The 16,422-nt window shown below is 40.6% G+C and overlaps 2 protein-coding genes across 5 annotated transcripts in view; one reads left to right on the top strand and one right to left on the bottom strand.

The window, feature by feature from the left end:
• Positions 1 to 10,762, top strand: part of MEST (mesoderm specific transcript) — an 18,840-nt gene extending 8,078 nt beyond the window's left edge. For 3 of the 4 annotated variants that reach the window (XM_024763273.1, XM_024763280.1, XM_024763287.1), the window contains exons 2-12: positions 476 to 630; positions 2,705 to 2,784; positions 3,193 to 3,270; positions 3,394 to 3,530; positions 3,683 to 3,741; positions 4,844 to 4,884; positions 5,417 to 5,487; positions 5,739 to 5,840; positions 7,208 to 7,284; positions 8,474 to 8,537; positions 9,457 to 10,576. In XM_024763273.1, coding sequence (XP_024619041.1) covers positions 477 to 630; positions 2,705 to 2,784; positions 3,193 to 3,270; positions 3,394 to 3,530; positions 3,683 to 3,741; positions 4,844 to 4,884; positions 5,417 to 5,487; positions 5,739 to 5,840; positions 7,208 to 7,284; positions 8,474 to 8,537; positions 9,457 to 9,574 — 981 coding nt within the window. In that variant the 5' untranslated portion in view covers position 476 and the 3' untranslated portion in view covers positions 9,575 to 10,576. Of the gene's footprint in view, positions 1 to 475; positions 631 to 2,704; positions 2,785 to 3,192; positions 3,271 to 3,393; positions 3,531 to 3,682; positions 3,742 to 4,843; positions 4,885 to 5,416; positions 5,488 to 5,738; positions 5,841 to 7,207; positions 7,285 to 8,473; positions 8,538 to 9,456 lie in introns of all 4 variants that reach the window. The other variant, XM_024763265.1, reaches the window with a different exon arrangement.
• Positions 10,673 to 13,410, bottom strand: COPG2 (coat protein complex I subunit gamma 2). The gene is made up of 4 exons (XM_024763296.1): positions 13,039 to 13,410; positions 12,150 to 12,288; positions 11,756 to 11,854; positions 10,673 to 11,274 (listed from the first exon to the last, which is right to left on the bottom strand). Exons 1-4 carry the CDS (start codon positions 13,111 to 13,113, stop codon positions 11,144 to 11,146), a joined length of 444 nt encoding a protein of 147 aa, XP_024619064.1. The 5' UTR covers positions 13,114 to 13,410; the 3' UTR covers positions 10,673 to 11,143.
• Between the last annotated feature and the right edge of the window lie 3,012 nt (positions 13,411 to 16,422).

Here is a 16,422-nt window from a genome sequence, read left to right as displayed (position 1 = left end):
TATGTATGTAAAACATTTTACCGGTGCGGGGCTGGTGGGTAGATGGTAGAGCTTTTAGAGTAAATATGAAGGGAACCCTCCCTCCCCACAGGAAGCCTTGATAAAAGACAATGAAGTTACTTAAGTAATTTATCTTCCTTTTACTTTATATAAAACCTCTACAGCAGGTCTTGGGAAGAGCACAAGGGGAGGGGCTGTGGGGTTAAAGTGGGATGAAGTTGAGGGGGAAGATTACATATGAAAATAGTATATTTTTTTCCTTAAAATTAGAATGATGAGCAAATATGGTGATTGCCATAGCAGGCAGAGCACACGTACATTCTTGGTAAATTTTCTGCCATGGTTGACATGGAGGACAGGGTAGTCCCCACATGGTACAGAAATTCCCCACCCTGTTTTACCAGTTTGGGGCTTGTGTTAGAATCGTGTACAGTGTCACCCAACTGCTTACCCCGGGTTTCTGATTTCCCTACAGGATGAGGGAGTGGTGGGTCCAGGTGGGGCTGTTGGCTGTGCCCCTGCTTGCAGCCTATCTGCACATCCCGCCCCCCCAGCTTTCCCCTGCTCTTCACTCATGGAAGTCATCAGGCAAATTTTTTACCTACAAGGGACTGCGTATCTTCTACCAAGGTAAGAACAGGGCTCTTGAAACACTCTGCACGTAGAGGTCCCGTGGGTCCCTCTGAGGTACTTATTTTGCGTCCATTGGTCTCTGTTGCCCCTCAGTGATGGAGGGGAAAAACCTCTTTTTCTGTGTAGTGTCCATTTGAAGGAATGGACTAATTCCCCTCATTAATTTGATAGCAGGGAAACTCAAAGAAAATTGCTGGGAGGGTGAGGGTGGTGGAATGGAGATTCCAACGTCCATAGACTGACTTGTTAGTATAATTTATTTATTTTTTCTGATTTTGACTTTTTTTTTAACATCTTTATTGGAGTATAATTGCTTTACAGTGGTGTGTTAGTTTCTGCTGTATAACAAAGTGAATCAGCTATACGTATACATATATCCCCATTATCTCCTCCCTCTTGCGTCTCCCTCCCACCCTCCCTATCCCACCCCTCTAGGTGGTCACAAAGCACCGAGCTGATCTCCCAGCTATGCGGCTGCTTCCCACTAGCTATCTATTTTACATTTGGTAGTCTATCTGTGACCAGTATAATTTACTTTGTAGTCTGATTTGCAGTGATAGATAGTACTGGCTTTCTTTTGTGAGCGCCCCTAGTGTCAGATAATGTAAACAACATCCATAGATACAGCTGCCATTGGTTCTGTTCCCCTCATCCCTGATTTCATTTTATTGTTTCTATAAAGATTATTTGTTATATGTATAACTAAATGTGATTTAAGTCTTATACTTTTGTCTAAGTTAATTTGCTAATAATTATTATGACTGCTACTTACCAATTACCTTATGCTAGGCATTGAATTATGTTTTCAACCTTCATAATTTCGTTTAATCTTTACAACAGTACTTGGAGGTAGGTGCTGTTCACCTCATTTTATAGGTAAAGGGAATGAGAAACAAGATTGGAAAAGATTGCTTTTGGGCGGGGGTCAAGAGCAATAACGAAAAATGTTTGTCATAAACCGTTTTTCATTATTGCTCCTGACCTCCTCTCATTCGCTATATTCAACTAAAAGTAAGTATATAATTTTCTATATGTTGGTCACTTAGGTTGTTTCTAGTTTTCCAATGTTTTAAATAATGTTAAAGGGAAATCTCCATGTATGTGTTAAATTTTTCCTTATTTTTTCAAATAGTACTTCATGTAAATGAAATGATTTATTTGCATGGATTCTCAAGAATAAGACTCCTAGGCTAAAGTATATACAATTTTTCATTGCTTCTAACTGAATTATTTTTGTAAACCTTATTATCAAATTCTCATGCCAGTGGCAGTATATGAATCTATCAGTTTTAATCTAATACTATTTTTTATTAGCAAGGCTACTTACTGTTTAAATATTTGGCTAATTTAAAAGATGTTTATACATTAAAAAATGTTCATGTTTATTGGCCTTTTCTTATAGTTGCTAGAATTTTGCAATAGTTGAGCATTATGCTTTTAATATTCAGTTGAGTCTTCTCTGCGGGAAATAAAATTGTTGGACAAATGGCATAAACTGAGGCACTCACTGGGTTGAGGAAGGGAATTTTTGTGAGGCCATTAATAATAAGGTACAAAGAACTTGTAGTTATTAAGTTGTGACTGTATACTTTTAACTGTGAAGCTTTACTTTTTACTGTGGAAAAGCAATTTACATATTAATGATACAGAATAAAGGGAGAAATGAGGAAATACTTCTTAAAAATCTAGGTGAAAGTAAGCAGTCTGCCGTCAAGTATTTTCATATAAAGTGAGCTATTTACGTTTATAAAAAATTGAAGTATAGTTGATCTACAATATTAGTTCAGGTGTAGAACATTAGTGATTCAATATTTTAATAGATTATACTCCATTTAAAGTTATAAAATATTGGCTATATTTACAATTTTTAAATATACAGAATAAAAGAAAACAGATATCAAATGCCTAGTCTTACGTAAAGCAATAAGCTTTCATTTTTAAAAAAATCTATTATTTTAATTTCATTAATTTGGTCAAGGTTTCTTGTCCTTTATACCAGATTATTTAGATTTTTCATATCTTCAAGGTTATTTTCTTAGGGCATCGGCCTAACTGATCTCTCTCTTCCCAGACTCTGTGGGTGTGGTTGGAAGTCCAGAGATAGTTGTGCTTTTACACGGCTTTCCAACATCCAGCTATGATTGGTACAAGGTAAGGAAATCAGACTTCTGGATCCTTCTATGCCTTTAAAAATCCAAAATCGAGGATTTTGTTGTCAGCACTGGGAGACTTGCATATTTGAGTTGCTTAATAAAATAGGATTAAATGTAGAACTGTTGCTCATTTACTGTAAGGGAGTAAAAAAGTCTTTGGCAATCTGGGAGCGATCATTGCCAAGTTAAAAAATGTTGGAGTTCCTCCCTCAATGGAGATTAATTATAAGGAATAAAGCACTTTTCAGGAGGATCATTTGTGGGCCTGTGGTGGTTTCATGAGATTTTCCCTTTATCGAAGTCTGTTTATTAAGCTGAGATAGGGATGAAACTCCTTTGCTGCTGTAGGTTGGAGAAGAGGAGGGGCAGGATTAGAAAGACCAAACCATCCCTTTCCTTCTTGTAGATTTGGGAAGGTCTGACCCTCAGGTTTCATCGAGTGATTGCCCTTGATTTCCTAGGCTTTGGCTTCAGTGACAAACCGGTAAGCAGCATCTAGATGGGGCAGTGTTGCGGGATGCGGGTAGGCAAGGATGGAGGGGTCAGGCTGGCAGACACACCTGCACCCTTGACTTCACCCTGTGTATCTGGGCTCTCCTTTCCCTAGAGACCACATCACTATTCCATATTCGAGCAGGCCAGCATCGTGGAGGTTCTTTTGCGGCATCTGGGGCTCCCGAACCGTAGGATCAACCTGTTGTCTCACGACTATGGGGATATCGTTGCTCAGGAGCTGCTCTATAGGTCAGTGAAGCCATGACTTGTGTACAATTCACAGGTTTCACTCGTTTAAGATGAGAGAAGTACATTGTTCTGGGTTCTTTCTGGCCCTTTTCCCTCTTGGGAGTTTGTCTTCAGCTGCTCAGTAAGCTATGTGTTTCCCTCCCCATCTCTAGGTTCAAGCAGAATCGATCTGGTCGGCTTACCATCAAGAGTCTCTGTCTGTCGAATGGAGGTAACTGCCTTGGAGGCGGGTGGAAAGTGAGGTGTAGCCTAGAGGGCCACATTTAGATACGGCGGTGACGTCTAAATGGTAACCTGATGGTACTGCAAACAGACCCAAGCAAAGTGGTGGATCTTTACCTCTTTCATGCCATGAACCACTTTGTGGCCTGATGAGATTTACTGACGCTTTCTCAGAGTAATATTTTTAAATATAGAAAATAAAGTAAGATTACAAAGGAAACTGATTATCTTGACATAAGTTAATAAAAAGCTGTGTTATAGTAAGATGTGCTTTTTAAAATGTATTTAATGCATTTTTCAGCAAGATCTTGTGGTGTGTCTGGGAACAACTGTGACTAGAAGTAGCGGGGAGTGCAGATGGTATTTCGCAATCTCTGCAACAACTGCAGTGGGTTCTGCAGACAGTTGAGATGAAGCCACAGGTGCTTCTACTACTGCTGTGGTTTGTGTCATAAACTCTCAATTCACAGCAGTGCCAAGTTTCAGTTGGAAATTAGTGAGCCCTTGATTTTAGACCTTTTGGAGATGTTTCTCATTCTTTGCCTGCCATTGAGCCTGGCTTGTAAATCCATGAATATCCAGGTGTCCCCCGAATACCTTAGAATACCTTAAGGGCAGATTGGGAGAGGAGTCTGTTTGTCCCTTTATCAGTAACGCTCATGGCTTTCTCCCATTGACTCTGGAAAAAAATGGAAACGGAAAAGCTCTAGGTGTTTTGAAGTATCTACACTTCTGAAAAATCTCTGGTTTCCTTTGCAGCCCGAATAGTTAACAACATTATGTATTCTGAGGAACGGGTGGAAACACTAAGGGGAGCCAGAGTCTAGGCATCAGCAATGTGGATGACCATGACATATTTTTCCCTTCTCTCTACAGTGGGGAAAGTGATCCCAGTGGGATAGAGTTTGACCTGGTAAACACAGAATTCCCTGGATAAATAATAAATGACAGTACTAAGTTTTTTTTTGTAGTTTGGTTTTTGGCAGTAAAAGCCCTCAACGTGACTAATAGGGTGAATTGTCTCCAATAATGGGCCTATGTTTGGCCTAAGATTGTTGGTAAATAACTACCCTAAGTCTCTTCTCCTACAGGTATATTTCCTGAGACTCACCGTCCTCTCCTTCTCCAAAAGGTTGGTTACTCCACTGACTAGATCTTTAGTTTTTAAGGTTTATACTGATATAAATAATGCTGGTATCTTTATAACGGCCATACCTGCTCTCAAGGGCTGTAGTTAAAATCTGTTTCCATCATGAACTCATGTTAATGAAGTTAATTTTTTCCTTAATAAAGGAAAAATAAAGCAGAAGTGACCCCTAGATAAATAAAGGCTTATTTCTGAGAATGACAGCAACAAATATTTGGAGAAGTACAGCTATCTAAAGAGTTGTGTCTTTAGCATGATGTTTGAACAAATTGGGATCCTAGTCTAAAGTTGAATAAATCAGTTAAAAGTCTTCGGGATTTAGGGAAGCGTAGAATGTAATCTTAAAGGGAATTAGAAATAGGTTTGTTTTCTATGGGAGAAGAATGTGGGTAAGCAAAACAAGAAACTAAAAGCCAGCAGATTTGGCTAAAGTCCTTTTTTAGTTCCTAATGTAAAACCTTTTATCCTGGATAGTTTTCTTTCTTTGGACTCTTGATTTTTACTTTTACACCTATAGCTTCTCAAAGATGGAGGCATGCTGTCACCCATCCTCACGCGACTGATGAACTTCTTCGTATTCTCTCGAGGGTAAGTCATTGTCAAACACTGATTCACTTCAGCATGGGAGCAATGTAGTGAAAAGTTGCTGCCATTAAAGTTCTGGGCCAAATCTTAGGGTTTGACCCTTTAAAGTAAAGGTGTTGACCACTGCCAGGCAAGTAGTAGAAGGAATTCATAAACCAGTCAAGGGTCAGACATACATGATCTGAGGTTCCAATCATACTTGATGTACTGAGTTCTTCTCACACTTACCTTTCTGCTTTTTTGGACTCGTTCAGTCTCACCCCGGTCTTTGGGCCATACACCCGACCCTCTGAGAGTGAACTGTGGGACATGTGGGCAGGGATACGCAACAATGACGGGAACTTGGTTATTGACAGGTAAGAAATAACCCTTTGCTTTGGTTTCCAGAGACACTTCTTTTGGGAAGTGGGGAAAGATGTGGGATTGTGTGTTCTGTTCCTTGCTTTTATAACCACAAGGAGAGTGGTTATGACCTATGAGGCAAACCAAAAAGTCATGCTCTGTACTTTCTAAGAAGAAAGAAATTGAGAATAGAGTGAGCTCTGAGCCTAAGCCATTTGGCACCATAAGTTTGGATAAACAGCTGCAAATTCTAATGCTAATTTAGTCTGTAACTGACTGACTGGCAAATCGTCTTTGGACCTTTTGTCAATAGTAAATGTTTCAAAATGTCTAATCATAATTCTGAAAGGTGCTTAATGCCTCTCTCAAAGTACAGATTGTTTCCTTTTTCATATCTTTTCTGTAGCAACAGGGACTGAGAAGGGAGGTTTCTCTGTCTTGTACAAAGAATCCCCATGCTTTGGTTCAAATGAGAATGTAGCCACTTTCGCAGAGGGACCTAGAGATAGTGTATCCAGAACTACTTGGGGTAAGGCCCTGTCTCTTTGCCAGCTGGGTCAGTGTAGCTTCCAGTGTGTTAACTGGTGGCTCTGCTGGGAACTGTGAGGTCGAGGGAGCCATTCCTCCCTAAGGAATGGGACCCTTGAAGATTCATTTTAATATAAAAAAACTGAAAAACAAAGCCCTCTTGTAAAATTCCCTTGTGCTTTCAAGAAACTAAATACCATTTCTAAGAGGTGATATTTGAAGTTCACAAAAATAATTGTCCTGGAGTTGGCAGGCAGAATAATTAGAATACATGAATTTGAGTTCTAAAATGTAGCTGTGACATCTTACACTGTAGGATGAGGACTCTGCCTCCATTTTATCTGTGGTCAGATGAAATGCAGAGGTTGAAGTTTTGTGCTCATGAACTTCTACACAGAATTTTAGAAGTAAATGCCAATTTAGAGATCATGTAGTTCAGTCTCTTGAAGATGAGGAAAGATGTGTGTGTTACCAACAACTTTTGAGTCACAGAGCTTGTTAGTGGTGAAGCCAAAATCAGAATTCTAGACCCAGACTTTAGTCACATGTAATCCAAAGTAACTTCCAGCCTTCCTAGATTTCATTCCCTGCTTAATAAACACAAAGAACCATTAATTCTAACATCGATAGTAGGCGTGATCACTGCCATAGCTACATGGTGGTTAACTCTAGAGGGTAACGGAAACGGGTAAATTAAGTGGGGCATTCCCAGGAATGCCAAGTTGCTTCTGGATTAAGAAAACATTGATCGTGTTCAGTAGGTCGTGTTCCTTGTGGTTCCTGTCAGGCCTTTGCATCCCCATAGCAAAAAAAAGTTTCTTGTTTTACTCTGGCTGACTTATCTGTCCTATAGTCTCTTGCAGTACATCAATCAAAGGAAGAAGTTTAGAAGACGCTGGGTGGGAGCTCTTGCCTCTGTATCTATTCCCAGTGAGTATTTCTATATTACCTTTTTTTTCTTTTTTTAAATAAAGTTTATCTTGGGCTGTGTTGGGTCTTAGTTGCAGCGCACGGGCTTCTCATTGTGGTGGCTTCTCGTTGCAGAGCACGGGCTCTAGGCATGCAGGCTTCAGTAGTTGTGGCACAAGGGCTCAGTAGTTGTGGCTTGCGGGCTCTAGAGCGCAGGCTCACTAGTTGTGGCGCACGGGCTTAGTTGCTCTGCAGCATGTGGGATCTTCCTGCAACCAGGGCTCCAACCCGTGTCCCCTGCATTGGCAGGCGGATTCTTAACCACTGCACCACCAGAGAAGTCCCTCTATATTACCTCTTGATAGGAAAACTGAGGGACTACGGGTTAAATAACTGCTGGACTTAGCAAACAAAGATACAAGATAACTAGCTAAATTTGAATTTCAGATAAACAACAAACACCTATTTAGGATAAGTATATGCTATGCAGTATTTGAGATATGCTAAAAAAAAAAGTCACTATCTGAAGTTCAGATGTAACTGGCCATCCTTTCTTTAATCTGGCAGCCAGTGACATGTGTTGAAGAGAAGTATATAAAACATTGAGATCCTGTTGCAAAGGGAGTTGGTGTCTCTGTCAGGAGTGCGAGTTGGAACAGTTTCTGTGCTGTGCATTGTCAGTAGCTGCCACGTTCAATGCTGAATTGCTGGGACAGCAGGCTGTTTAGATTACTAATAAAGAGGCTATAGGTGGTTTCTGCTTATTTATTTGTCTCTTCATTCTTACGGATTTAAAAAAGAAATTCAGTGCACTATCTCACACAGAGTAATTAGTGCCCAGGATATCACTGGTTGATTTCAAATGTCAAGGGTCAACTGTAACTGAAGAGAGAGACTTAAAGAATGACAGTCTTCTGGATTTATAAAAATGGAATGTTGGAAGTGGGGCTTATTCCTTTTGGTCCAGGGCACAGAAGAGATGAAGGGACTGAATGGTTGTTTATAGGAGAAAAGGTCTCAAATGGACTGATTTTTAGGCTTGTTCCCATATGTTCCTTGTAACCTACTAATTGAAAGAAGCTAGGTTTTCTATTATGAAAAAAAATTTAAAGAAAAAAAATTTTGTTTTTGAGGGGTAGTTAATTTTACAGTGGGAATAGAAAAATGGATGTGAGCGCTGTTAATAATTCATTCCTCTTCCCTTTCCTAGTTCATTTTATCTATGGGCCACTGGATCCAGTGAATCCCTATCCAGAGTTTTTGGAGCTGTACAGGTGAGTCTCCCTCAGGGGTCTTTGTTTTCTTAGTACCTCATCCTGACAGTGGTGAACAGGACTGTCTGTTGAGGCAGTCTAGCCTCTGTCTCTGACCTCACTGGCTGTTCATCTAGGAAACACATAATAGAGGATGAAATGGGGAATCTTACTCTCACATAATGTAAAGATCAAGAACTTCAGTTATACATTCTCTTGGTTTATACAGTCTGTTTTCACTATCATGGTTACTACATGTTCCGAGATGTACAGGTAAGAAACAGCTATCACGTGAACCAAGGAATGGAAGTGGATATATTTTAAGAAGCGTTTGCTTTAGTCTGATTGTAAAGCCAGCTCATTGGCCTCAGCTGAGGAGACTGCATGGGGAGAATGAACTGTGGGAAAGTGCCTTTGCAGGTTGTTCTCCTCTCTAGGTATTTATTTGGAAGGTGTCGGAATATGAGAGCTTGATTATGTCACATAAAAATGTTCCATACCTTCACATGGCCTAGTACAAACAACCCAGTAGTAAATAGCTTACATTTAATTTTAAACAAAAATACCCTCTCTCATCTCCTCAGGTTAAGCAAGGTCTTTTGTTATCTTTACTTGGACAGTGAATTGCTGAATGGCCCACTTCTCCAAGGAGCTGGAAGTCATCCCGCTCTGACATGTGTTGCATATGTGTTATGTTTTCACGTTGTTGTCTGTTGGAGTATGAGCATTTAAAAACTAGTCTGTATACATCATAAATGGAATTGGCAAGTTTACCTGCCTAAGATAGATATAATTCCAAAGTAGAAGGTGAATAAGCTCTTTGTTGGTTCCTTCCAGTGTGGTATGTCCACAGGGGCGTTTACTAGGGCTGCACACTGGCTTACATCCCTCCCCCTCCCTCCAGCCTCAAGTTCACCTACATGCTGTTCTCTTCCACTAGGAAAACGCTGCCGCGGTCCACAGTGTCGATTCTGGATGACCACATTAGCCACTATCCACAGCTAGAGGATCCCATGGGCTTCTTGAATGCATATATGGGCTTCATCAACTCCTTCTGAGCTGGAAAGAGTAGCTTCCCTGTATTACCTCCCCTATTCCCTTATCTGTTGTGTATTCCACTTAGCAAGAAACGCCCAAAAGAGGTCCTGGCCACCAAACACTCTTCTCTCACAAAAGTCCACCTGACTCACACTGGTGAACAGCATATAGTAAAAAGCCAGCAGAAGCTCTAAGGGTGACCTAATAGTCCACCTCCCATTCCTTTGACATCTGATCAAGTGTATGGACTTGCCTTTGTGTTATTAGGAAATTCTGATGGGCACTACTACTCACTGATGCAGAAAGACAGACAGACAGACATTCTTTTGCATAAAAGTCTTTGAAACACTTCTATGGATTTTTCTGAAATATTTAGAAATGCTAATTTCTGGCCCTGGTTGGAATTATCTAAAGGTGCCACCTTCACCTCGCCTTGAATGGCTTTAATTCTCTAAGTGACACAGCTTCAAGTGAGAATGAGTCTCCCTTGTCAGAACTTTGGATTTAGTTTCATTAGCTGCTTCTAACTGTAGTCATTTTGTTAGACTTTGGTTTCAATAACGCAGTATTCTAAGTATACTTTAAGACTATGATTTACCTACACGTATTATGTATGTATTTTATAAGGACACTAAACCAGCAGACACTTACTCTAGCAGAGTAGTTTAACCTTATTAAACATGTTTCATTTCTGAGTAAATTGAAGTAAAGCCAAGCTATTTACAGAATTTCCTAAAATCACAGAACATTAAGGACAGTAGTCTCTGTGCCAGAGATTTACTGTTATTTGCTGTTAGAACTGGTCTTTCCAGCTAATAACAGTCGGACTCGTCATACCTCAGTGCTTAGAAGCATGTCCCTCCTGAGCCGGAGTGGAGAGGAGGGGATCGTTGTACGGTCCAAGTTACCAGGCTGAATATATACTGATTGCTTAACTTCTCGTTGGTCGTCCCAGAGAGGGTTCCTCATGTAGCGCAGCAATTCCTGTACTTTACAGACAGGAAAGTTCTAGAAACTTTAAGAACAAAGTCTGAAAGTTCTATGAGCAAATGGTGCTGAATACTTTTTTTTTTAAGCCACAGTTTCATTGTCTCAGTTAAAACAGGATTATTAAGTGGTGATTTTAAATTCTTTTTTTTTTATTAGCAACTTCAAGTATAACAACTGGAATAAGTGTTTATTTTCTATTAATAAAAATGAATTTTGACAAAAGTGGACTCTGGCTCCCGCTCCCCCACCACCCCTCTGGGATAAAAGCTTTCCAACATTGCCAGGAGCTTTCAGATACACAGTGAATTAAAGAACTTAATGAAGTTAAGCAGCTGGGGCATAGGATAGTATTTGATTTTCAAGATCACCCAAAGCTGTAGTACCATACCAAAGCTGACCAAGTATAATACAAAGAAAAAGGAACAACAAAAAGACATGCACAAGGACAGACATCTGCTTGATCTGCTGGCTCAGGGCCAAACATTTAATTTGCTTTTCTGAAGTCATTCATTTTTGAAAGTATGATTCTGGGAAATTCATGCCAATAGCCTGAAAGCCCACTGACAGTGAAGGGTACATTCATCTCACCCAGTAAAAACTTATCCAACAGAAGCCAAGATAACATCTACAGGTGTTCCCTCTTTGCTTCTGACAGTCACCTGCATGGTCACCCCATCTGCTAAGGCCAGCCTGGACCTCACCAATAAATCATAGCCACCTCTGTATACACCTGAGAGGAAAAAAGTGAGGAAAACCATTTAAGAACTCAAAACAAGCTCTGAATAATGAAATTGATCGTGCTCTGCCTGCATTTCCTTTCTATTATTTTAGTTGAGCTTTTCTAGAGATTTGTGCTTATGGTGGGAATTGAATCCTACATACAAATTCTAAATAATCTTTTATATTCCAATAATACCAGGTACATAGAAGGTATTCAATAATATCGATATGGAGTACTTAAGCGGGGGCGGGCACTGGTATCTGTAGAAGAGATTTAAGTGTCTTGGGCCAAATATACATCTTAAAAGAACCATCTAAGAATAGCATGCAAATTAAACAGCTGAAACAAATTATTCATTTTGATGGGGCTTCAAGTTGTAACTCATATAATGGGATAATGGGACAGTAGCAGGGCATGAGATGCCCATGCACATGCCTTCCTATCAAATTTTGCAACAAAATACAGGAGAAATCTGGTGAAAGTTTCTTACCTGCCAGATAGAGGGAATGGGAATTCTTGTTCTCAGGTACTTTGTCTGACCTCTCACATGGCTGCATGCCCAGAAATGTGATGATGTTGTTGACAGCTTCTGTGTTGAGAAGATTGATGCAACCGTATGAGAAAAGGTCAGCGTAGGGATCTGCCTCTGCACTGGCTGGTGCTGGGAGTTGGGGGTGCACAGGGTTGGTGGTGGTGTGTGGAGGGAGGCTACTGGACTGGAAATGGGTTGACCCTGTTAGATGATGAAGACAGCGTTCTGGCCTTTTAAAGTGAAATAGTTTACGGAGTTTTTAAAGAAAAGGGAGTCCTTTTGGAATAACAAATATGCCTATTAGGTGTTAGACTGCTATCAGGCAATATACTGATAGCAAAACTGTTCTCACCTTCAAGAGTTTTGGTAGAACTGAGGGCAAAGGTCTCCTCTTTCTCAAAGGTGTCGCCTACCTCTTCCCAGGCAGCAGCAAAGTTAGGCTTCATTACCTTCTGAATGTGGTCAGACACAGTCACTTCAAGATCTTCTAGCTAGTGGGTTAACAAACAGGGGTCAGAAAATGAGTCCTCTCAGTTCAGTACAAAGGTAGAAGAGATTAGTTCATTTGGTTTTATCATCCTGTGTTATAGCCTTTGCAGGAGCCTAGGAAAACCTCTACTACCAAGCTAGTTTGAAGTTCTGTAGTCTGGATAAGTCTAACAAGGTAGGCCCTAGCAAAGAGAGCAAGAAAACAGGTCATCTGGCAAGAGCCATATTCAGATCAACGTCTGTAGCCCTGGTGTAGGTACAAAGCAGTCACATTGCCACACGTAACTGCAGAGTTCAAGCCGTACAGGGCCTTCTGAACTTCACATTCACGAACAGGTAGATATTTCTAAAACTTTTCCCTGCATTCTGTGAAGGCTTTTCAGTCCATGATGTGGCTACATTATAAGCAAACTAGAAGCTGCTGAACAACAAAAACCCCTACCCCCAATACGTTAAATAAAACTGATCTCAATGAAAATCATGTAATTCTTTTCATCTCTTAGTTATCCCTATTATAAAAACATTAAAAAGGGTGGGTTTTGCTTTAATCAGTACTGAAGTGGTAAATCCCAATTCTCTTTGGCATGATGCAGTCCCACCACAGGAGGATTAGCCCAGGTCCTCCTCAGCTGTAATGTGTTTGAGAAGAATACAATCCCGTAAGTTCATGTCAGATGAAAATGTTCTCTCCAGACAGAAGTCACTCAGTGGTGCAAGGGGTCAAAGTGAGTCTCTCTGGAGGGGAGACTCACCACGTACTCATCATCATACCCCTCCTCAGCTGGAACCCCCGTGTCAGGGTCGCAGTCCCGGACAGTGAATTTCATGGTGCAGCTGAAGGTACCTGCAGCTGGAGGAGAGAGAGCAGGCGAGCCTGCGTCAATGGGCAGCGCAAGCGCACGGTTTCCATCAGTAACTTAGGAAGCACCATCTGCCCTTGGCTCTGTGTTCTGAATTAGCAAGTGACACGTATGTAGGCTGTTTTCTAGGGTCGTAGTTCTCAAAGGAAGCCGGTACGCTGGACTTTACAATCCGTTCCCGCTGCGAGTTAGAACAGTACAGAAAAGACAACATGGGCAAAACTCTGTTTTTATGTTCAGATAAGGAAAGCAGGGGGTATAGCTCAGTGGTAGAGCATCTGACTACAGATCAGGAAAGCAGCAGGGGAGACACTTTTTAAGGGGCTTTTTGTCATGCCTGTCAACACGTTAAGAACCACTACTTTAGGAGCTGACAAACAAAGCATAAAATATGGATGGTAAAACACACAGATCGTTAAATTAATACTAAGTATATCACAGTTTCGATACCTTTACAGATATCATATCTGTAGACTGGACCAAAAGTGGGTTCAGAGATCACCAGAATGAACTAGCTTTATGTCAACTTTCAACCTTTAGTGAGTAGGTCAGTAATGAAGTTCTAATATTGGTGAAGTCAGTGTTGTACAATGGGAAAGCAAGTGGGTAATTATATGTTTTGAGATAATCAGTGGAAGAAATGAAGGAAAATGAAGTCTTCATGAAGAAGATAGGATTTTCTGAACTGTCTAAAGGAGAGGATTTATTAACCATGGACGAAGAAAAGGCACATAAGGGTCTAGTCCATGGTCTGGAAAAGGCTTGTAGGTTTAAAAAATTTCATATGTGTGTGTGTGTGTGTGTGTATATATATATATATATATATATATATATGAAACTGTGGAGTTAGAAAGTTACTTGGGGAATAGGCAAGGACAGGAAAGAATAAACTCAGATGTAAAGACCATATATGACAGGTTGGGTAGTCAGACTTTCATTTGTTCAGTCTTAACTTTAAACTCCCTCCATCCAAAAATGTAGAAAATGTCAGTACATTTATAATGTAAAGGTATAAATGAATATGCCAGATCCTTAGATAAAAAGACGACTAAGACATGACCTTTTTCCCCACAGCTGATTGTCTAGGAGTTGAATAACAGTGTGTGTGAGAGATCTACCTATATATACCTGTGACATTACAATTTAGTACCATAGGTTCTTTAATATAAGTTTTAATAGAGTGCTATGTGGGAGTGCAGGATTAACAGCCTTGGAAAATCATAAAAAATTTGAAAGGATGTACAGTTTAATTGGATCTCAAAAGATGCAAAAGAGCTTTGGCAAGCAGAGGAAGGTACACGAGCTAAAGGAATGAGGCTAGAAAGGCAGTGGAGTAATTGGAAGAAGAGAGACGGTAATACATAGGTGCTGAGAAGAGAATGTGTTTAGGAACAAATTTGAAATACCTTATATTTCAAAGGAAGGAGACTAGATATTTTCCAGCAGGCTCTAGTAGCTGAGGCAGTCAAGAGATTGAAATGTTAGAGGTAATTAAAGCCACTGGTAGGAATCCTATGAATAGGCCTGAATTCAGAGAGCAAATGAATTCACGCTAGCATACCGAAAACAGATGATGGGAACGGATTGCCCCATATAGGAAAGAGTGTACCTATCAAAACTACAGAATGTATTTCAGTGCAATAGGGGGTCGGTGAAAGAAGGATCTTGTTTAAATTAAGGTAGGATTTTCTGCAGGAGGAAGGGGGAAGAAGAAGAAAGAAAGAAGTGGAAATTAACACAAACCTAGAATGCGTCAGTTGAGGTATTTAAAAAAGAAAAAATTAAAGGAGAGAATGGGATTACGGTATGAACAAAGGTCATGATCAAATAAAAATGGAGAGGCAGGATAGATGTTGAGTAATAGAAGATTATATGAACCCCAGGTTGGTTCATGGAGGCTACTGGCAAATGAGGAAGAGGAATAAGGAGAGACAGTCAGGAATAATGGTAGATCACAGACTGGGCTAACTGGTTGAATTTTATGTATAAGTAAAGACAGAAGACACTTTATATATAAGTTAAGTAATAAGGAAAAATGGATTAAGGAAGCAAATAGGAATGATATTAATAGAGATAATGTTTCTGAAACTTTTGTGGCAAATTTTCAAATAAATGGTTTGGTTAATACAGTAAGAGGTTACACGGAATCTAAGGTGAACTCCATTAAAAGCCACTGGTAGCAGTCGCTCAGTGTTGTGAGAGAGGATGACTAACACTGGGTGAGGAGAAGGGGGTGGGAGAGAGCCTTTCCATGGCAAGAGAACAATACCGAGTCCACTGCCGTAACAAAGATGAGAGCTTCATGAATGAAGCGCGGCAGATAACCAAGGGAATAAGAGAGGAATGCCCTGGAGGTCTACATTAAGACTGTCCCCAGAAATCAGGCTTGTCTGAGAACTGACTGAAAATGGGAGATAACTACTGAGGAAACTTGTAGGAAAAAGAAATACCAAAACACAGAATTAGAGAAAAGATGGATGCTGGAAGCTAAGAAAGGAGCGAGCCGTGTGAATTAGGCCAGGGCGCAGAACATGCAGTGTGGCAAATGGCAGAGTGGGAGATTTGGTGGGAGCTGTCAGGCCTCAACCACTAGAGGGAAGACTATGACTAAATAAGTGGGGTTATGAGGAGATTCCAGAAAGCTTTGCTGGAATAATAGTTACAGAAAATGATGTGGTCAGTGGGGTGAAAGATAAGAGGGTAGGAGGGATGGGCCTGAAACACAGGCTACCTGCAGCAATCCCCACAGGTCTGGACCAAACTGAGAAGGAAGGGATGCGTAGAGTGTGCAGGAAATCAAGGCAGGTGAAAGCAAGCAAGTTGAGCAGTGAGTGCCAAAAATGGGGAGAACGTGCCTCCCAGGAAAATGCTACACATGTGGCAGAAGGGGTGCTGGAGATAAGGCTTTTCTCTAGGACAAATATGGGGGAAAAGGAAGAAAGGTACAGAAAAGCAAGATTAAAGTTGCCCTCAGACAGAAAGGAGACGCAAAGGAATGACAGACATCAACTGGAAGGATAAGTCAGCATTCCTGGGCCAAAAGTCATGCTGGAATGAAGAAAGAAAAGAGAGACTGGAGGCAGAGAAATGGAAATATTGTATAGTGGAGAGCATAGAAGGCCGAGCAGGTGTGTAATAAAGACCTCAAATGGGGAATCCTGTCAGAGCTCAAAATGGTCTAACTGGACACATTTTGGATGTAAAGACCGTATAGCAACGAGAAGTGCACAGAAAGTGCGAGGAGCAAGGACCTGAGTAGGAGGCAGGAGTAGATTA

The sequence above is a fragment of the Neophocaena asiaeorientalis genome, unplaced genomic scaffold (assembly GCF_003031525.2).
Source record: "Neophocaena asiaeorientalis asiaeorientalis breed wild unplaced genomic scaffold, Neophocaena_asiaeorientalis_V1.1 scaffold681, whole genome shotgun sequence".
Classification (NCBI taxonomy): Eukaryota; Metazoa; Chordata; class Mammalia; order Artiodactyla; family Phocoenidae; genus Neophocaena; species Neophocaena asiaeorientalis.
This window is presented reverse-complemented; position numbering and strand designations above follow the sequence as displayed.